The following is a 22,795-nucleotide window of genomic DNA, read 5'->3' on the forward strand; positions in this document are numbered from 1 at the left end:
GGTGTGTTTCCTGCAGAAAGCAGATATCTATCTTGTGTCGGGCGAGATACCCCTGCATCAGCCGAGCCTTTTTGTAGTCCCCAAGCCCTCTAACGTTCCACGTCAATAACCTAACGGTCGTCATCCCATCAGTCACGTGATGTCTCTACGCCCTCGCCCCTGCACTGTATCACCAACACAGTGTATAGCCCGTGCCCTGTGTGTGGCCGCAGTGTGTTGAAATGCCAGAAAGTATATCCATCGTACCATAACATGTTAAACTGTAACGAACCCAACTTCCCCCCCCGCCCTCCACCCTCACCAACCCCCCAATCAGGTTGTGACAGATCCCCACCATGTACACGCAAAACATATGTGCACATGCAACCCACAAACAATGGGAGACACCCCATGGGGCGTGGTGCTCCAGACGAACTCCCCCGCTTTCACAGGGTGGCTACACCATAAGCAACCCATAACACATCCGAGTCCCTTGTACTGTCGAGGAGTTCCAGTTCTGGAGTTAAATTGCACATACCAGGGATAGGCCTCCCTCGGCAACCCGGAAACATGTATCCGGCCCACCGGAGCGATCACCGGCGGGAAGAAGACAACCCATCCCGTAGAACCCTCAATGAACACCATGGGTGGCACTAGCCGCCTACTCACGTCCTATTCAGTCATTGTCACTCAGGCGATCGTCTACCATCTCCGCACGTGGCGACGTGCGTCTAGCCGCAGCTCCACCGAGCCGCTTAGCAAACTTCAACGCCTCCTTTGCCTCGGTAAAGTAGTGAGTGGTGCCTTCATGTGTCACCTTCAGCTTGGCTGGATATAACAGTGCATATGGGATGGTAGCCTGCAGGAGCAGCTTTTTGGCAGGCAAAAATTCTTTCCGGGCGGCCTGCACCAGAGGAGTGAAATCCGGGTAAAAGGAGATGTGGTTACCTTTATGTTCGATTTTCCCCTTTTCACGTGCAAGGCGTAAGATAAGGTCCCTATCTTGAAAGTTCAGGATCTTAGCCAGGATCGGGCGCGGCGCCGCCCCCACTGGAGGCTTCTTCCCCAGCGACCGGTGTGCCCTCTCAACCGCGAACATCGGGGAAAGCGCCGGATCAAAGAGCTCGTGGAGCAGCTCCGACACATAGAGCTCCATCTTGCCCATGTTCGTCGTTTCCGGGATGCCAGTGATGCGAATGTTGGATCTGCGGGACCTGGCCTCTAAATCATCAGTCTTGGCCCTGAGGAATGCCAGTTCCTTATCCACAAACGTGAGGTGTTGTTTGGTCTCCCGTCTGAACTCACAACATTCAGTGCGTTCGTTCTCCAGGCTGTCGAGTCGTGATTCGTGCGAGTCCACCTGTTGCTTGACTGATTCCAGCTGTGAGGCCATGGCGTCCAGTTTTGCATCAATGCTCTTCAGGCTCGACCGCACCTCCAGCATCAGCGCGCGGTATTCACTTTCAGGCCCCGACCCCTGCGAGGTAGACTCAGCCGCCTCCTGTTCCGCTGTCTGCTGCCTGGCCTGGCGTTTGTGTTCAAATGTGAGCCGGGACTGCTTCGCCTCGTTCTTCCCTCCCATGGCGTCTGGCCCGCCACGGACCCCTACAGGACGGTGTCCGCTGAGATAATCCGGTATGGCAACGTATCTCAGACAGCGCCCCGTGCGCCGGGATCAACCCCCGGGGTGCAGTCTCCCCGCCTCCTCTACACCCCCGCGGGCTCAGATCAGTTGGGGCGTAGCATGTAATCGCACCCGCCAGTCCGGTCCAATCTGCCCCCTTCTCGCCGGGCAGCGCGGGTGTTGTGCGATGGGCCACAGGCAGCCCAACTATCTCTCACCTGTGGCGCCACGTATAGTCTCACTGCCGCCCCCTCCTCATCCGCAGGTGTCCACAGGAGCCCGACTGTCCCGACTCGGCCGCACCCGGCGCGACCAAGCCGCGTCCTCAACCCGACTATCTCCGAGTCCGGCACAGGGACGATGCGGTATGTTAAGGCAACACCGTGGCCTCTCGCGGTTCCAATCGCCTCCAGGCCGCCCGCAGCAGCGCCAGTGACAGTCTATAGCATGTGTCCAGCAGTCATCACAGCGCCAGCCCCATCCGCAGGTCACCTCACACAGGCCGTCGCCTACCTTCACATCAAGCGTGTAGGGGCGCGGGCCAAGCTATAGTCCGGTGTCCGCCGCGCTGGCCAGTCGCTCGGCCGCCCCCGCTAGTGTTCACAAGATGGCGCCCGCGCCGCCCGGGTGACCTCCTTCCTCGGTCGGGCGCAGGCAGGCCCGGCAGCGCTCCACACGGTGCGGCAGGCGGAGCACAGCGGCCGGGTCCCCAGATGGTTCCGCTCCTGCGGCGACGGACCCCACACTTCCACTCGCTCCAGGTCCGGGGGAGCAGCCGGCCGCCTCACTCCAAGCCCGCACAGCCCCGGCCTCGCGCAGCCGCAACCAGCCGCCTCCGACCCTCACAGCGGCGGGCTCGCACCAGAGGATCCACGCGGGTGGGGAGGACAGGGGCACAGCTCGGCTCCGCGGTTTCCAGCTGCCTTCAGATGGCAGACGGCAGCGCTGCTCGATGTGCGGCACCCTCCGGTGTAGAAAACGGGACTCTTCGCGTGCTTGGGTAGGATTATTTCAGGATTTATTCATGTAGCCGGCGGAGCTCGCTCACAGAGCGGCCATTTCGCTGCCCGGTTGGCCACGCCCCCCGGAATAGTACATTTTTCTGTTCCAACATCCAGCGCCCCCCTCCGCAAGTCGTTATTACGACTTGCGGGGTAATGGTGTGCGTTGTTAAAACGCGGTCGATGTAACGTCCGCGTTGTAACAACATGCGGGGTATGGTATGTGGGAAAAAGAGGCATATTCATTTGGAATTGTTAGATATCCCCCACTGCCAGCTGGAGTGGGTACAACATTTACTCTGGATTGAGATGGGCAAGGTAAAATGTTATTGGCCATGATATTGGACTGAAGACCAGATATAAGCTGGTGGTCTGGCATAACTGGCCTCTGAGGGGGCAAATAAGTGTACCCCATAGGCAGAGGCTCAGGATCAGTTATCTTGTTGGGCCCAGTGGTTAAACTCGACAGGCTCGAGCCTTTTTACACTTCTGCAAAGTGTCAATGCTGTTAAGAATGCTTAAAAAAGGGTCAAGAAGAGTTTTCACAGTTATTTCCAGAGAGCTAAAAAACTGAGCATACGGCAAAGAGTTGCCCTGGCCATGGGGTCCTGGTTCAACTTCCAAATGTGATTCCCTTACAGTGTTCCTTGCAGCGGGGGCTAACTTTTTTTCCATGCAGCAGGTGGCAAAGGGTCTCTCTTGGGTTTGCTGCAAGCTTTTGCCTTTTCGGGAGGGAGTGAACATAAGATGTCAGATGAGGGACCATGCGGTATATTAATGGCAGCCTCTAAATCACAGGATTTTAGGTTTTCCGTGGGGGGCTTGGGAACAATAGATAGCTAGATTTGTGGTAAGCTGGATGGTTCTGCCAAAGAACTCATGTATTGCCCGCTTTGCCGCCCCCAGTCTCTCCTCCACACATTCGATTTCGCTAGAAATAGCCCCCATAGCCGTGGTGAGGAAGCTAGTGATGGTGGAAGTTAATGGGCAGCCCTTGGTAGGAGGCATAGCTAGTTTTCGCTACCCCATCCTCTTACCTTGTCTATCGGCTGAAGCTGCAGAGGATGGTCAAGGCCGTAACCTAAAACCAAGAGAAAGGGCCCAGCCCAGCCTTGTACGGCCACGGACAGGTTGGGGGATCCCTGGACGGCCTTTATGCACCTCCTGGTGCCGCTGTGATGGTGTTGGCGGAGTGAGAGCCGCCTGGCAGGTTGGGGCTTGTAGTCCTGCCCTCAGCGGCAGCACAAACAGCAACAGCGGACTCCCCACTTTTTTAAATTTATTTTTAATTGTGATCAGTTCCATTGTGCTTGGTTGAAGTATCAAAGAACCTTAAAGACTGCCAAAAAAGACTGTAGATTGTTCATTGACAGTGTCTGGCTTTTGAAGATTTTATGCCTGTTTTAATAAGAGATGCCATGACCTCTGCCTGTTTTAATAAGAGATGCCATGACCTCTTTTCATTGTATCACCCTGAACAGTCAGAGGCCTAATTGTCATGCTTTAAAGATGATAAGGCCTTGATTTAGATTTTGGCAGATGGGTTACTCCAGATATCTAGTCTGCCTTTAAAAGTTAATTATATCCTATGGAATTTGTAATAAGTTGGGCGGGATACGACAAAGTATCCCTTTGCCAAACTCGAAACCAGGCCCTTAATCTTCAATAAACTGCACAATACAAGTTTCGGAACAGCACTATTAACAAAGGTACACTTAATTTTAGAAGATCTAGGTGGTTTTACATTAAAATTGTATCCTGCACAGTACCTTTACTTACGTCCATTACAAATAATGGGCGTAGTCATATTGGAAAGATAGGTTTTGCCTCTTTGCGGACTGAAGTTGAAATGAGACTCCAAAGGTATACAGATAGGGATATGGGAGACAATAGGGGAATCATAGATCACGTACTGATCTGTGAATGCCCTCATTGAAGCCTAAGAAAGTGCCTACACCATTTTATTTCTTCTGTATGAAATGCAAAAAGTGGTGGACAGAAATTATGAGCTGGATCTTAACCACCAGGAAGTGTTGCATTCAATTGTTTTATGCTAAAGTATGCCACTAGAGACATGAACCATTATATGCAAATCAATGTTGATCCTGCCAGAAAAGGAAAAATTCAGCGCCGAAGCCTTGAGCTATATTCCGTTGTGTCTGGTAACTTAAGCAACTCCAGACACAGTTCTTTTCGAGTGTTATAGTGAGGGATAGCTTGAAGTTCTAGGCACAGCAAGCTTCTGATCCAGACATGGCCATACCAATGCCCACGTAGAACAGCAAAGACAAAAGGTGAGAATATAAGAAGGCTGTGGTTATGACTGATATGCTTAAGGTTGGTGCTTGCTTGTACTGTCACAAAAATAACCACAAGAATGGAATGCACCAAGGCTAATAACCACTGATTTAGACTGATTAAGGCTTTTTGTTGCAGTTGTCCCCCCACCTTTTGCCCCCTTTTTAGTTACTAGCTGCTGATTTTCAACTGTGACAGTGCACCGAGGCCTGCTAACCAGACCTCAGTGCTAGTCATCCTTCCCTAAAACGAGGTGTTATCTAATTGTTCTACAATGGGCAAAGGACTTTAGCCCCCTCTTTAAGTCCCTAGTAGATGGTACCCCAGGTACCTAGGTCAGGGGAATTAAACAGGGTCCCTAAGGGCTGCAACATATCTTATTCCACTCTAAGAGACCCACATTCAAATTTCACCCTGACTGCCATTTCAGGCTGAATGACATGGTGCAAACCATGAGTCAAAACATGACTCCTGTGTGTCATGCCAAAGTCACTACATCTAATAAATGTAAGTCACCCCTATAGCAAGCCTTTGAGCCCTAAGGCAGGGTGCATGATATTTTATGTGAGGACATATGTGCATGAACAGATATGCCCCTGTGATGTCCAGTTCTATTACTAGATAGTGCAAGTGAGCAGTGAAGCCTTTATAAGGTATTTACTGGGCACTGATCAGAATGAGTTTGCCAGCTACATAATGGCTTCACGGAAACATATGGTGTTTGGTAGCAAACGCCTCCTATAATAAACCGACACTGATTCCAGTGATGGAATTATTAATATATGCACCCAGAGGGCACCTTAGAGGTGGCCTCCTAAAAACCTGCCTTCTACTGGTATGCTGATGGACTGGTCCCAGCCAGCCTGCCACCATAGATGAGTTTCTGACCCTCAGGGGTGAGGGCCTTTGCTCTCAGGAGGTCCGTAACAAAAGTCTGCTCAGGCAGAGGTTGTTTATACCCCCTCGTACAGGATGACCTGTGAATTAGCATTCCAAGGCAAGGAGCTTCAAAGGGCCTTTGGTATGCAAATCTGGCCGACCAGAATCAAAGCCGACTTGTTACCGAATCGCATTTTGCTTTTGCGATTTAGTATTAGGAAAGGACGTGTTTAGGGGGTCCCTTCCTAATACCGAATAACACTGGTATGTATGAATGTTTTGTGACCAGAATGCGCTCACAAAACATTACTAATTTACGAATCCGTAGAGGAGTCCAATGGACCTTTGTGAATGTGGGTGAAATGTTTTTAATTTTAAGAGCAGGCAGTGGTCCCACAGATTACTGCCTGCTCCTAAAAAACGAAAAGAAAACTTCATGTTCGAGGCATATGAGCTGTAGATCATATGCTTTAGCATAGATCGCCATCTGGTGTTGGGCTCGGATGTTTGCACTTTGTTTTTCTTCGAAGAAGTCTTTGTAGTCACGAGGAAGATGACTCCTCCTTTCGGTGATAGTGCGCATGGGCATCGACTCCATCCCTAGATTGTTTTTTTCTGCCATCAGGTTCGGATGTGTACTGCTGCGCTCCGGTTCGGTATCGTTTTCAAACCCCTTTGACGCGCAATCCTCTACCCTCAACGGTATTGTCTTTCGATCGCGGTTTCCCATTTGACGCGCATCGTGTAAATTGTGAAAACCTTCGATCAGGAACTTCGAGGCGGGCCGTCGGGCCTACCCGTGCCGGCCACTCCAGCAGTCGATGGAACGGACTCCATTCAAGACCTCCATTCCATGCACAGACCTGCACAAGGTTTGCAACCTCTGCTTATCCCCGGAACACAACGAGAAGGACTGTGAAGCGTGTCGATCATTCCAATCGAAGAAGACCATTCGTGATCGTCGGGCTCGACACTATGAGATGCAACGCGGCAGCGGCTCTGTACCAGACATCTTCGGCGAAGGTCTAGACCAACGTCCAGCCTCAGAAGCCAAGGAAGAAAAACCAGTCTCCATGTCCGAAGCCGATTCCGATATGGAGGAAGACCTGAACACCACTCCTGGTAAACGTACTGTGAGTACAGATCCCCATGTGCCCATGCAAACAAAGTCTAAGGCTCTGGTATCACCCTCGGGCTCGGGTCGACACCGAGAAAAAGTTTCAGATGCCCCGCCCTCCAGCCCGGCAATGAAACATAAAGACAGGCTTGCCCCATTCCGGTGCCGAACCATTACCTTCGGCACCGAAACATAAAACAAAACATGTGCCAGACACCTTCGGCACCAAAGACACCTTGGGCACCGAAGGCCTCGGATCCGAAATCCACCAAGTCAAAAGCTTTGGACCCGAAATCGTCCCAAAAATCCTCGGAGCCGAAATCCTCCACACCTAAAAGCTCAGAGCCGACACCCTCCACGCCAAAATGTTCGTAGCCGAAACATGCCACTCCGAAAGCTTTACACCCTAAACAAGCTAAAACTAAGCACTCGGATTCGAAACATTCGGAGCACAAAGACTCTCAGCCCAAATCTTCCACACCGAAATCTACTCCTTAAAAAAAATATATACTTCCCAGGAGCCTCCATCTGAAGACACAGTTTTGGATCCAAAACAAGAGACTTAGTATTGATCCTGAAACTGGACACCTTCTGACCACTCTTCCTAAAAATCAGTGGCTGGATCTCTCAGAGGAATCTACTATACCTCTGAAGAAAAAGGACATGGGTACTAATCATTCTCCCCCTTACATACCACCCTCTCCTCCTCTTAATCCGAATTTACTGATTACACCATCAAATTCATTGCCACCTCCACTTTCACCTGACCCACAGGATGAAGATTATGGGGATAGGGATGAAGATCAGGATATACCACAAGACATACCACAGGCCACTGATACCTAGGAAGATTATAATAAGGATCCAGATCAAAATAACAACCCTGACCTGTATCCCTCTAGACCTTCTCCCCCTTACATACCAGCCTCTCCTCCTCTTAATCCCAATTTACTGATTACACCATCAAATTCACCACCACTTTCACTTTCACCTGACCCACAGGGTGAAGATTATGGGGATGGGGATGAAGATCAGGATATACCACAAGACATACCACAGGCCACTGATACCTAGGAAGATTATAATAAGGATCCAGATCAAAATAACCATGACCTATATCCCTCCAGACCCTCCCCACCAGATGACAACATTGGCTTTGCCCAGCAACAGTGCTGCTCAATATCACGGGGTGGAGCTACATACAGATCCTCTAGAAGATGATTTCCTTGTGGAGACATTTACACATTCACAAAAATCTACCAATACTTTGCCAATGCTCCAGGGCTTGTGAAACACACACACAACGTATTCAAAGACCCAGTTAGAGCCAGAATACTCGCTCACACCTAGAGTGGATAATAAATACAAACCCGCTCCTTCAGACCCTGCAGATATATAAAAGGCCAGTTGCCCTAGACTCTCTTGTTGTATCTAACGCCTGCAAGAGAGCTAACTCTCAAACTACAGGCGACGCCCCCCTCCTGATAAGGATTTGAAACTCATTGATGTCTCAGGCAAACGAGTGGCTTCGCAGGCTGCTAACCATTAGCGTATTGCAAATGCTGAGGCCCTATTAGCACAGTACGGTAGAGCTCACTATGATGAGTTGGAAAAACTCATGCAACGCTTGCCTGATGAGTATGAGACGAAAGCTAACAACCTCATTCAGGAAGGTAAGCTTATCACCAACACTTCCATAACATGTGCACTAGATGCAGCAGACACAGCATCTTGTGCCATCAACACCAGCATACTACTGCGCAGGCACGCTTGGCTTCGAATCTCTGGATTCAAGCAGGAGGTCCAATCCTCCATACTTGATCAGCCTTTCGATAAGGAACATCTTTTTGGGCCAACAGTCGATACTTAACTCGAAAAAATGAAGAAAGACACCGAAACTGACAAGTCCATGGGGGCCTTACAATTGCCTTCTAACAGGGGTTCCCTTCACCGCTCCTTTTCCAGGGGTGGCTCAAAAACAGTGTCATCAGAGAATCCCTCCTCCGCTTATAAAAATAACAACCAGTCTACCTCCTCCAGAGGTTATTTTCGAGGAGGCTACAGAGGAAATGATAATAAGGGAAAAGGCAGCGGTAATTCCACCCGCACTTCTCCTGCCAACAACAGATCCACAAATGAGAACTACATCCTCAAGTACTCCTCCCATTCTTCCAGATGTGGGGCTACCCAGAAATGGATCTGTTCGCCACACACCTCAACACAAAATGCCCAAACTTTGCGTCCAGGTACCCACACCCATTATCTAAAAGGCAATGCGCTATGGATGAATTGGTCAGGGAAATTTGCTTAGGCTTTTTCACCTCTCCCACTAATTCCATTAGTGGTTCGGAGCTCAAGCAACATTCCCTCCCGATGATCCTAGTTGCTCCCACATGGGCTCTGCAACCATGGTTCACAACCCTGTTGTAACTATCAGTAGTTCCTCATCAAAAGTGACACCTCTCCCTCAAGCTTCTCACTCAGAACCATGAAGAGATAAGACATCCAGATCCCAGTTAACTCAACCTTGTGATCTGGCACCTGAAATCTTTGTGTTTGGCTACCTTAATCTCCCGCCAGACTGCATGAACGTCATTAAAGAGGCTAGATGGCCACCCACAAGATCATGCTATGCAGCGAAATTGAAATGATTTGTAATTTATTGTACTAAAAATCAAATCAATCCGCTAGATGCTGTAACTCAAAACATCATTTGCTATCTGTTACACCAACAACTTGCTAACTTAGCTTATACATCTATGCGATTACATCTTGCCGCAATAGCGGCTTACCTACAAAACAGACAACACTTGTCTTTGTTTCGCGTACCCGCTATCAAAGCCTTTATGGAAGGACTCAAAAGAATCGTTCCTCCTAGACTTCGACCTTCTCCCGTGTGGAATCTTAATATAGTCCTTACAAGACTCGTGGGCACACCATTTGAGCCTTTGCACAAATGCGAACTACAGTTTCTGACTTGGAAAGTAGCCTTCCTTATAGCCATCACATCTCTTAAAAGAGTTGGTGAGCTCCAGGCACTAACCATACAAGAACCATTTTTACAAATTCACCAAAATAAAGTGTTTCTTAGGACTACCCCAAACTTTTTACCCAAAGTCATTTCTGCTTTTCATCTCAACCAGTCTGTTGAGTTACCCGTGTTTTTTCCTCAACCAGACTCAGTGGCAGAACGTGCTCTTCACACATTAGATCAAAATCATCTTGCTCCCATTCCAGGTCATCGGGACATTTGGGAATAAAGCATAAGAATTTGAAGCGTGCTTCGACTTCTCCTCATCCGTCGGCTGATGCGACGAAGGAGCATCAACGTTCAAGGTACGGTTCTTCGGAATTGTTGCCAAGGCCTACTCCGAGACTCCCAGCTTTTCCAGGAGCTGGAGGGACTCCTGCTTAGGTTAAAGAGTTGTGTATTAGACAGGCCCGACCCCCCTGGCGCCCCTTTGGGCCCCTCGGGATTGGTAGGGGCCCTGTCTGGTTCCATGCTGGTGGCTTCGGCCACGGCTCCAATGGGCCCCTGTGGATACATTCACGGATCCGGACAGACGTCAGTCATGCCACAGCAACCTTTCCCAATGCCGACACCAATGCTCCCAGTGCCAGCCCCAATTATATCTTAGTTAGAAGGTCAGTACAGTGTAGTGTGAGGAACTCTATGATGCTAGTGGTCTGCTCACATCCTCAGATACTGTGTCTATGGTGGATGGAGCATCATATTCCATGATGGTGAAGAGCAAACACAAGGAGATAATGGACGGAGCGCTGAAACTTTTCAGACACTCACCCCCAGTCACAGATCTGGATTGAATCCATCATCATTTTTTAGCTCACTTCGCCACCTCAGTTCAGACCCAGCTATATGCAAATCAGTCTTGACCCTGTGCCTCATGGGAACAGTCTAGACTGAACTGCCAAGCCAGGTCTTCCCTGATCCGGAAACAAGCATCCTGGGACCGGTTTCTGGGTAACACCCTTCATCAGCCAGGCTAGCTTGAGTCCAGTGGCAAAGTGAGCAAGGGACCCAAGTCTGGGCATACCCTGCCAACTTAGGGCAAACAAAGCAAAGACAAGGAGATGATGCATTCTGTCCATCAACTGTTTTTTTTGCTTGATGGTGAAGAGAGCAGCTGAAGCCTGAATCTCGAGTTGCCCTTGGTGGCAGTCAAGATTCCCATCTTGACGGAAGTGCTACAACCAGGAGCTTCCGCTTTCGCACCCTTGCTCCCTTGTAATAAAGTGCAAACAGATAAAGTACTGGGAACTGGGTCCAAGCCCAGCACAAGGGCTCCTGTAAACAAGACAATTGCCTGCTGCTACTGCCCACACTTGGGGACCCGAATTTCCCCACCCAACTCCCCACCCCTGAGAGTTTAGTGGTCCAAGCCTCTACATTTCATGGAGCGTTCCCTGCCACACCCCCAGACAGGGAATCCAAGAGGCTGAATAGCTTGGAAAAGAAGATGTTTTCTTCCACCAGCCTTGCATTGCCGTCAGTGAACACCACATGCTTATTGGGCTGCTACTCCCACACTCTTTTGTACACGGTTGCGCAAGTGCTGCTGCAGGTCCCAGAGGAGGCTCGGGCCGTTATCTCCCAAGTGGTCACCATTAGGTGTGGTTTGGATACGATCGACTCACTGATCAGAGCAGTTTCGCAGATGGTGGCACACTGGTGCTATTCCTTGCTGAGAACATCTGGCTATTCAGGGGAGGTCCAGGCCTCCCTCATGGGCATTCCCTTTGATGGCAACCATCTCCTCAGAGACAAGGCAGACTTGGCGCTGAAGCGCTTTAAGGACTTGCGGGCTACTTCTAAGTCCTTGGGCCTCGGAGGTGCCCCACGTCATTCCCAGTCTGCTTATCGCTACTTTTGAAAGGGGCTTTCAAACGCGTCAACCATATTCCAGCCACCACCCCACGCATGCTTCCCAGACTTTGGGGGTGAGGATGATAATCATACCAACACCGTGAGTCAGGTAGCCAGCGGTCTGCCACAACCACTTATCCTCATGCAGAAACATCCTCTAAGCCCTCCTAATCTTGACCTGCAAGACCATGGGTGTCCAGTTGGTGGCAGAATCAGCCGTCATCTCCACCACTGGCAATTCATAACATCAGACAGGTGGGTTTTACAGATTATTCGGACGGCAACTCCCTTCCCTTCAACTCCTCCCCTCCTCCTTTGCCCCCATCTCACGACTGGCTGACAGAGGATCATTTGTCCTTGCTCCGTGAGGAAGTCACAGCTCTCTTGGCCAAGGGAGCCATAGAAAGGGTTCTGGTGTCAGAAGTAGGCAGTGGTTGCTATTCCTGCTACTTTCTGATTCACAAAAAAGAGCTGAGGGCTTTGCCCTATTTTAGATCTGATAACTCTCAACGTCTTCCTCAAAAAAGAGAATTTCAAGATGTTCACATTGGCTCAAGTTTTGTCTGCCCTGGACCCAGGATACTGGATGGTAGCTTTGTTCTTGCAGGACACCTGTTTCCATATCCCCGTCTTGCCTGCCCATCGGCGTTACCAGCAGTTTATGGTAGGCCATGAGCACTTTCGCTGGGGTTCACTATCAACATGCTGAAATCAAACCTAACTCCCTCTCAGATGCTCCCTTTGATTGGAGCTGTTCTGGATACAGTCCAGTTTTGGGTTTATCCTCCCAAGCAGCGAGGCTGGGATAGTCAGTCTTTGATACTGATGTTTCAGCCTCTATCTTGGATTTCGATAAGACAGACTCTGAGGTTGCTGGGCCTCATGGCCTCCTGCGCGTGACACATGCCAGATGGTGTATGCAGGCTTTGCAGTGGCTCCTGAAGTTCCAATGGACGCAGCACCAGGGGCATCTCTCCGACATGGTCCAGATCTCGGAGGGATCTTCAAAAGACCTACAGTTGTTGCTCACAAACTGCAATTGGATTAGAGGCAGAACTCTCGCCCCTCCCCAACCAGATCTCACAGTAGTGACTGATGTGTCACTCCTGGGATGGGGCGGCCATCTGGGTGAGGGGGAGATCAGAGGACTCTGGTCTCCGGCGGAATCAGGACTCCACATAAACATGCTTAACTCCAAATGATCTGACTGGCATTGAAAGCCTTCCTACCAACCATCAAGGGAAGGCTGGTGCAGGTGTGCACAGACAACACCACTGCCATGGGGTACTGCAACAAACCGGGCAGGGAGGGGCCATGAACCCTTTGTCAAGAGGCCCTGCGTCTCAGGAAATGACTGGAACAACGGGGCTTATCCTTGATAGTTCAACACCTGGTAGGTTCCCTAAATACCAAGGCGGACAAGCTCAGCCGTTGATGCCTAACGGATCATAAATGGCATCTCCAACCGGCAGGGACGCAAGGTCTTTTTTTAGCAGTGGAGTGAGCCTTGGTTAGATCTGTTTGCCTCCGCTGGGAAGGCACAATGTCAGCAACTTGCTTGCTGAAGTTTCCAAGGTGGCTCTCACTCCGAGACACCTTTCGTCTCGAGTGGAGCTTATGCATCTTGTCCACCTTTCCACCCATACCACTTCTGCCCAGAGTTCTCAAGAAGATCAGGAATGACCGGGCCCAAGTAATCTCTGTGGCTCTGGACTGGGCACGGAGAGTCTGGTATCCCGAGCTTCCCAGCATGAGCATCAATCCTCTGATCAAGCTGCCCCTCCAGGAGGAACTTCTGTCTCAGCAGCAGGGGAAGGTCCTTCACCAGAACCTGTCAAATTTACGCCTTCTTTCATGGAGATTGAGCGGTGACAGTGGACAGCTTTTGACCTTCCTCCCGAAGTCTGCAATGTTATCCTGCCAGCCAGGCGTCCCTCCACTAAGACAATGTACGCCTGCCGGTGGAACAAATTTGTATTATATTGTACAGAAAAGTCTATTGACCCTCGTTCTGTTCCCTTTCTGATGTCCTCCTTTTTATCTTAGCCTTGCCCAGCAGGACTCTGTCTGCCTTTTCTTGCGGCTTCCTGACCAACCCTCTTTATTTAAATCTCCTATTGTAAATAGGTTTCTTAAAAGTCTTGTAAATATGTTTTTGAGGCATATGAACTGCAGATCACACACTGTGCATAGATCGCCATCTGGTGTTGGGCCCGGATGTTTGCACTTTATTGTTGTATTGGAATAAGTCTTTGGAAGTCACAAGATAGGTGACTCCTCCTTTGGACAATAGTGCGCATGGGCATCGGCTCCATCTTCAGATTTTTTTTTTCCGCCATCAGTCTTGGATGTGTTCGTCGCGCTCCAGTTCGGTATCGTTACCGTTCTACCTTTTGACGCGCAATCCTTCACTCATTCTTCGGTATTGTTTCGATCGCGTTTCCCATTCCACGCGCATCTCTCCAAACTTGAATTCTTCTATTCCGGTCATCGACGTAGGCCTTCGGGCCTAGCTGCGCCATTAGGCCTTGGGCTCATAGAAAAGACTCCTTTCAAAAAGTGTCTTCAATGTGGATCCAAGTTTTCACACGCCGATCTTCACGAGGTGTTTAACCTCTGCCTCTCGCCCGAGCACGAGGCGAAAGACTGTCCGGCTTGTGCCTCTTTCTGCTCCAAGAAAACAATTCGGGATCGTCGAGCTCGAAGAAGCATGGCTCGATCATCAACTTCGATACCGGACGATATCTTCCAAGAAGGCATCAATGTACCGGAGCAGGAGCAGATCGAAGAGGGCAACATTTGCGCCTCCGAAGTAGATGACTCCGACGTAGAAGACATCACTCCAGGGCAGCGGGTCGTAAGTACTGACGTCAACCCCTCCCCCCCACCCATTCACAGGAAGGCTTCGGTCACACCTTCACCTTCGGGCCTAGGTGCACACCGGGACAAAACTTCCCACGCCCCGCCTTCGGGCTTGGCAAAGAAGTTGATACATAAGCCTTCAGGCCACTTGGGATCGAGTCAGCCTACCGTCGGTGCCGAAACCCCATCCCCGGCACTAAAGAAGAAACCACTGTCTTTGTCCGCACCGACACCTGGTTCCACATCTGCGCCTTTGGCACTGAAACCCGCTGGTACTGACGTCACGGCTCCGAAAAAATAGTCGGAACCAACCAAACAACCGGTTTCAAAGACCACTGACGCTCAGTCTTCCCACCCCAAAAAATCATCGGAACCAAACAAGCAACCGGCTCCGAAGACCACTGGCGCTCAACCTTTGGATCCGAAAAAATCATCAGAACCAAAGAATTTACTGGTTCCGAAGGCCCCAACGGGACCCAGGGAAACTCCTGATTCCAAGCCTAAGGAGCAGAAAACCACTCCAAAACTTGTGCCACACAAACAATCGGACCCAAAAAAATCGGCACCGAAACAACACACTCCTGAGGAGGAGCTTTTTCGGCCTGATCCAACCAAAAAACTCTTGAAATAGACCCAAAGACAGGTCAACTTCTGCTTAGTCCTTCCAGGAAAAGGAAAATGGGCAAACCTGTACCAGCTCCATGCCCTTTAAAGAAAAGAGACATTGCTACTTCTCCTTTAAGAATTTCTTCTCCACCTCCCCACCACATCTCTCCTATCCCATCTCCAGTACCCTCACAATCGCCTCCACCACAGGATGAGGAGGACACCTCTGGAGAGGAAGGGGATAGTGACCCTTTAGGGGAACCTAGTCACCCTAACACCCCAAAGGACCCATGGGACGATTATGGCACACCAGATGTTTGTAATGCACCAGAAGATGATATCTACCCATCTAGACCTTCCCCTCCAGAGGACACTATAAGGTTCACTCAGCTCATACGCAGAGCTGCAGAATACCACGGTGTGAATTTGCACACAGACCCTGTAGAGGAAGATTTCCTCATTGACACTTTTGCACCATCTCAAAGGTCCACTTCCATTCTCCCAATGTTAAAAGGGGTAATCAAACACGCTCCTGAAGTGTTTAAAGATCCTGTAAGGGCCAGAGTCATTAACCCCAGGGTAGAAAAGAAGTACAAGTCTGCCCCAGCTGACCCTGTTTATATTAGAGGGCAACTACCCTTGGATTCCTTAGTAGTCTCCAACGCCAGGAAAAGGGCTAATTCCCAAACCGCAGGCAATGCTCCACCTCCTGATAAGGAGTCAAAACTGTTGGACGCATCTGGTAAAAGAACAGCGTCCCAAGCAGCCAACCTATGGAGAATTGCCAACACACAGGCTTTGCTGGCTAGGTACGATAGGGCACACTATGACGAGCTAGAGACCCTACTACAACACCTTCCAGATCAATATAAAACAAGGGCCAATGATCTCATCCAGGAAGGCAAACTCATAACTAATACCTCCATTCGTTGTGCTCTGGATGCTGCAGACACAGCTTCCTGAGCTATTAGTACCAGTGTACTTTTACGCAGACATGCGTGGCTACGCATTTCGGGCTTCAAACCCGAGGTTCAAACTACCATAATAAACCAACCATTTGACCAGGAACACTTATTTGGTCCTAGTGTCGATTCATCTTTGGAGAAAATGAAAAAGATTTTGACACTGCCAAATCAGTGGGAGCTTTGCAATCGCAAACTCCCAAAAGTTCTTTTCGTCGCTCCTCTTATAGGGGCGTCTCTAGAGGTTTTACCACTGATAACCCCTCCACTTCCTACAAGAGTCCCACCCAGACCTCATCTACCAGAGGCTATTACAGAGGAGGCTACAGGGGCAATAACAACAAGGGTAGAGGCAAAACTACCAATACTCGCACTGCCTCCACCCCCACACAATGACTTCCCTCCACTCCCCCGGACCACTCTACTCCGGTCGGGGAAAGATTGCTTCAGTTCCTACCTGTCTGGAACACCATTGCCACGGACAGGTGGGTGAGACAAATCATCTAATCCGGTTATTGCCTAGAAGTCACTTCAACTCCCCCAAACATACCACCCAAACAGCGTCCAATGTCAACAGAGCACTTAACGCTTTTAAAACAAGAGGTGCTTTCCCTCCTACAAAAACATGCAATAGAACCAGTTCCCCTGCATCACCAAAACACAGGGGTTTACTCCCTGTACTTTCTCATTCCAAAGAAGGACGGAACCCTGAGTCCCATCTTGGACCTCAGACCATTAAACCTGTACATACAATCAGACCACTTTCATATGATCACTCTACAACAGGTCCTCCCTCTACTCAAACAAGGCGATTTCTTTGCCAACTTAGATCTCAAGGACGCCTACTTCCACATTCCCATTCACCCTGCTCACAGGAAATATCTTAGATTTGTAGTAGACGGTCAGCTTTACCAGTTCAAGGTTCTCCTATTCGAAGTCACCACAGAACCCAGAGTCTTCACGAAATGTCTGGCAGTGGTAGCAGCCCACGTAAGAAGACAACAAATTCATGTCTTCCCATATTTGGACGAGTGGCTCATAAAAGCCAAGTCGCATACCCAGTGTGTAAATCACGCACACACCACAATCCAACTACTTCACCTCTTATGGTTTACCATAAACCTCACAAAGTCTCACCTCCAACCGTCCCACATCCAACAATATCTAGGTGCCACAATAGACACCTCTAAAGGCCTTGCATATCCCAGTCCAGCCAGGATAGCAAGCATGAAAACCCTTATAACAAAATTCCAGCCGCAACACTCACTTCCAGCTCGAGTGTTCATGCAACTAATAGGGATGATGGCCTCTTTTACATTCATAGTGCCTCATGCAAGACTCCAGGTGCGCCCCTTACAGGAATACTTAGCACGTCAGTGGAACCAAGCTCAAGGTCAGCTAACAGATCTGGTGTTGGTGGACGGCCGCACACATTGCTCTCTGCAGTGGTGGAACACCCAAAACCTGTCCAAAGGGCGACCGTTCCTAGAGCCAGTTCCACAGATTGTGCTAACGGCAGACGCATCGCTCACCGGCTGGGGAGCTCATCTACTTCATCACACCATACAGGGCACATGGACACCTCAGCAAAAGCTACTCCACATCAACCATTTGGAGTTACTAGCAATCTTTCTGGCATTAAAATCATTCCAGAAACAGATATCAGGCAAAGCTGTCTTAGTCCGCACAGACAATATGACAGCAATTTACTATTTACAAAAACAGGGGGGACGCACTCTGCAGCTCTCTCAACTAGCACAGAGCATATGGAGGTGGGCTATTCCTCAAAACATATTCCTTTTAGCCCAACATCTTCCAGGAATTCAAAATCACATGGCAGATCTGTTAAGTCGTCAAACACAACAGTTTCACGAGTGAGAACTTCATCCACAAGTTCTTAAACTGTTTTTCCAAATGTGGGGGCAGCCAGAGATAGATCTCTTCGCCACACATTACAACACAAAATACCCAAGCTTTGCCGCCAGATATCCACACCCATTGTCCAAAGGCAATGCGATATGGATGAATTGGTAAGGCAGGTTTGTGTACGCTTTTCCACCTCTCCCACTTATTCCATTAGTGGTGCGCAAGCTGCAACAACAGTCACGAACACTGATCCTAGTTGCTCCAACATGGGCCAGACAACCATGGTACACAACATTGCTGGAACTATCAGTAATCCCGCACCAAAAACTACACCTCTCCCTAACACAGAACCATGGAGAGATGAGACATCCAGATCCAGCACAGCTCAACCTGGTGATCTGGCTCCTGAAGTCCTAGAATTTGGTTACCTCAATCTTCCACCTGGTTGTATGAATGTTATCAAAGAGGCTAGGTGCCCCACCACTAGAGCCTGCTATGCAGCCAAGTGGAAAAGATTTGTTATATGCTGTAACAACACCATCAGTCCTTTAGATTCCTCCACTCAACACATCATATGTTACCTGCTGCATCTTCAAAGATGTAATCTAGCATACACATCAATTAGATTACATCTCGCTGCCATAGCAGTTTACCTACAAAATAGACAACATCTGTCATTGTTCAGGGTACCTGCCATTAAAGCATTAATGGAAGGCCTCAAAAGAATAATTCCTCCCAGGGTACCACCCTCGCCGAGTGTGGAATCTAAACATCGTCCTCACAAGACTAATGGGTCCTCCATTCGAACCTCTGCATAAATGCGAGCTACAATTTCTGACATGGAAGTTCGCTTTCCTTGTGGCCATTACAAGCAGCTTCATGGTCTACACCGCACACATTCACAAAACACTATTGTGTAGATGTGCAGGCAAACAAGCTAGTGTGGGCCAGACTGTACTCAAAACACTATTTCAAACTACTGCAACAGATACTGGTGGTCGCCGCTAAAGAGGAGTACTGCTATGCAATCTATGCACAGTGTGTGATCTGCAGCTCATGTGCCTCAAACTGAAAATGTGAATTACCAGTATGCATCTGTTCTTGGCATGTAGAGCTGCAGATTCACACACGCTCACCCACCTCCCCGGCTACCTTTATCTGTTCCAGTATTATCTTAATTAAATACAACATACAATGACATCTATTTCAATTTCTCACAAAACTCCATAATTTCCCTTCTTGGCGAAAAAATAATCTGAAGATGGAGTCGATGCCCATGTGCACTATTGTCCAAAGGAGGAGTCACCTATCTCGTGACTTCCAAAGACTTATTCCAATACAACAACAAAGTGCAAACATCCGGGCCCAACACCAGATGGCGATCTACGCACAGTGTGTGAATCTGCAGCTCTACATGCCAAGAACAGATGCATACTGGTAAGTAGCATTTTCCTTTCCCCTTCTTTCATTATGCCTCAGTAGGACCTTAATTTAGTTCTCACTTAATTAATGTGTGCCCCTTTCAAGCCTCTTCTTAATTGTCCCCTCTGACTGCTCACCCTCAAAACAGCCTTTCTTGTGGTGATAACATCTGCCTGGAGGGTGAGTGAACTGCAGGCTTTATCATCCAGGGCTCCTTTACTGTCTGTTTTCCCAGCCAAACTGATGCTTCGCACTAGGGGCTCTTTCTTGCCAAAAGTGGTAATACCATTCCATGTGGGCCAATCCGTCACCATGCCCACTTTCTACACTCCTTCACACCCCTCAAAAGAAGACAAGCGACTCTGCGGTCAAGACTCAAAAAGAGTTTTGTTGTTCTACCTTGACCGCACATGAGAGTTCCGGGGAACGACCAACTCTTCATGGGGTATCTTAAAGCAAAGAAGGGTAGGGTAGTGCTGAAAGCAACCATTTCGCGCTGGGTCATCTTCTGTATTAAAATCTGCTACACACTGGCCAAGAAGCATCCCCCTGAGGGCTTAAAGGCCCAGTCCACCAGAGCTAAAGCTGCTACCACTGCGTTCGCATGTGGAGTCCCAGTCCTGGACATCTGCCAGGCAGCAAAGTGGGTTTCCCTCTACATGTTCACCAAACATTACTGCCTTGACCGTCAGGTCCGCAGGGATAAGCATTTCGCCCTTTGGTCCTGCAGGACTTCCTAGTTTAAATTTTGCCCGCTGCCCACCACCGGGTACAGTATTGCTTGGGTATCTATTCAAAGGTAAGGACTTTGTGGCTAGATGTCTCTACCAGATGAACAAGTTACCTACCTTCGGTAACACAATATTTAGTAGAGACAATATCTAGCCACAGGTTACTTACAGATTCACCCATCCTTTCTGCTCTGCGGACTGGTTTTAGGGTGAGGCTTAATCCCTTTCAGGTCCCTATTTTGAACACACTAGTGTCAGTGCACTTCATGGCTCCCTGCTCCTGGCTCCGAGGTGGCGTGGATGATGCTGATCGACGCCACCTACCGGCTCACAGGGGTACTGCTCATGCAAAAATCTTATGGTTCCAGTCGGACGCCTGGGAAATTCTAAGGTAAGGAATCTGCGGCTAGATATTGTCTCTACCAGATAATGCGTTACCGAAGGTAAGTACGCTGTTGTACATTACACCAACTTCTGATCTAACTTGTTTTTCCTTCAACAAAATCCATAAATATCTTTTTACAAGCACTGGTTCGAAACACAAAGACACTGAATCCGTGTTGACCATTGTTACTACAGTCTGAATTTGCTTCCTACTTTAGAATATTTCTCTATGTTTTATATAAAGTGAGCTAGACATTAGAGTAGAAAAGGTTTCTTGAGTACCACGAGATGTGACCTAGTTGCTAAGTTGCTAGCTATGGGTCCTGGAGATCTGGATTTGAATCCCCACCTTTGCACTGATTCCTGTGATTCTAAGAAATCCCTTAAAATCATAGTGCCTAAAATGCCAATATGTGAAATGTAATTGAGTAATTTAAGTGTGTACAATACCACTTGATGTTCAAGAGCCTGCATAGTCTCCCAACACCCAAAATAATTTACAACTATTGTTGCTTCTCAGCTAAGTTTGTACTATGGATTCACATGTTCACATAAATACATTCCTATAGACCCGATTCTGAATCCCAAGTATTAGACTGCTTTACTGTCTGGACAGCGGACTAGATGGTAAGACTGGTATGCATGAATGAAAGCTGTTATGTTTCTTAACCTGTTGATTTCTTGTAAAGGGCAGTTCCTTTGTCTCGATTATGTTTTTTACAATCACTTGTCAGCAGGTGGTGGATTTTAGTAATTAGATCCTTAAAGGTGGGTTTATGAATGTGTGAAAGTCTTTATGAAACGTATTGTCTTGGTTATCCTACCCCTCGTGGTTAAGTAATAATATTACCATCCGTATAGTGTGCATGTGCCAGAGCTATGTAGTATGTTACAGCAGTCCCATAGTCTGTTAACATATCCATAAATCTTTGTATTTACAGCGCCAGCACAATGTCACAAAGTATGTAACTGATGAGTGGTGCCAGACAGAGCATGAGCTGCTGCGCGAGAGAAGCCTCTGGGGACCTCCCATTGGTTCCCACCTGGACAAATGGATGTTGGAGATGACAGAAGGGCCCTGCAGGATGAGGAAGAAAACTGTGCGAAATGACATGTTCTATGTTCACTATCCTTACTACCCCGACTGTGAACCTGGAGACACTGTAAGTTCTGAAGGCTCTGAGAAAGCTTTTGAAACGTTTAAGCATTTTTAATTAGTAAAGCTCTGATGCAGTTAATACTAGAGAAGTGATTGACTGAGTGAACATATAGATACATCCAGAGTGTCTGCAAGAATAAAACACTGACTGGGTTCAGACTGCAGAAAAGACTCATCTACTAAAATGCTATCTTTTAAAATTATTCTTTAGCCCTTATTAGATCTTGCACGTATTACTTGTGTGTATTAGTATTTCATTCTTTTTTATTGTTTTTTAGTATTACATGAGTCACTTACATGAATTTCACTATTTGTGCTTTCACTCTGGTAGCGTAGAAAATTGAGCCAGATACCTCGACTGACACCTTTTACATCTGTGATTGGGCAATCTCCCCATTCCTATCTGTGTTTCTTTAGGTCTTGCCACACAGCCCTGATATCAGTTCACACACCATTACAAAATTCTTGTACCCCACTTCTTTTTGTTTGTTCTGTAACGGTTTTCTTTGCACAAAGGTGTGACTCTGTAGTTTATCCTTCAGCCAACCTGTCCACACACGTGCACACTTATTTTCAAACACACTACTACTGGTTGAACCTAATAATATAGTTGACCACACCAATCACTGATTGCAGTCATAGTTTTAATCACTTCTATGCCAGATTTTCCATTGTCAGAATTGTAAGTTGGTTTCTCTGCAGTGCAGCTTCCTTAATGGCATGCAATTAGGATCCAGTGAAAACATACTTTTCTGCTGAAAGTTAGAAAGGCTGGATTTTGCACAGCCCTCTACTTGTGAAAATACAAAACTAGTGAATCACAGAATTACAGTTTTATATTACAAATGATAGATGTAATACGAATTCAACAAGAATGAGATATTTGGGTGCATTCCTGTTTGCCTTTGGAGTCTGTCTTCCAGATGGATCTTTTCATGTGTGGCACCATCTGTCAGAGTATCTGTTCCCCAACAATTATCCAGACTCAGTATGTGTCCTCTCTCAGGTTTTCTTCTTTCA

General features: G+C 48.3%; 1 protein-coding gene and 1 pseudogene across 10 annotated transcripts in view; both read left to right on the forward strand.

The window, feature by feature from the left end:
* Window positions 1-22,795, forward strand: part of WDFY3 (WD repeat and FYVE domain containing 3) — a 1,391,721-nt gene that overhangs the window by 923,881 nt on the left and 445,045 nt on the right. For all 10 annotated transcript variants that reach the window (XM_085636566.1, XM_085636564.1, XM_085636563.1 and 7 more), the window contains one exon: window positions 21,558-21,779. In XM_085636566.1, coding sequence (XP_085492692.1) covers window positions 21,558-21,779 — 222 coding nt within the window. The remainder of the gene's footprint in view (window positions 1-21,557; window positions 21,780-22,795) is intronic.
* LOC146866470 (uncharacterized) lies at window positions 15,324-21,367 on the forward strand (annotated as a pseudogene).

The sequence above is a fragment of the Triturus cristatus genome, chromosome 2_1, assembly GCF_964204655.1.
Source record: "Triturus cristatus chromosome 2_1, aTriCri1.1, whole genome shotgun sequence".
Classification (NCBI taxonomy): Eukaryota; Metazoa; Chordata; class Amphibia; order Caudata; family Salamandridae; genus Triturus; species Triturus cristatus.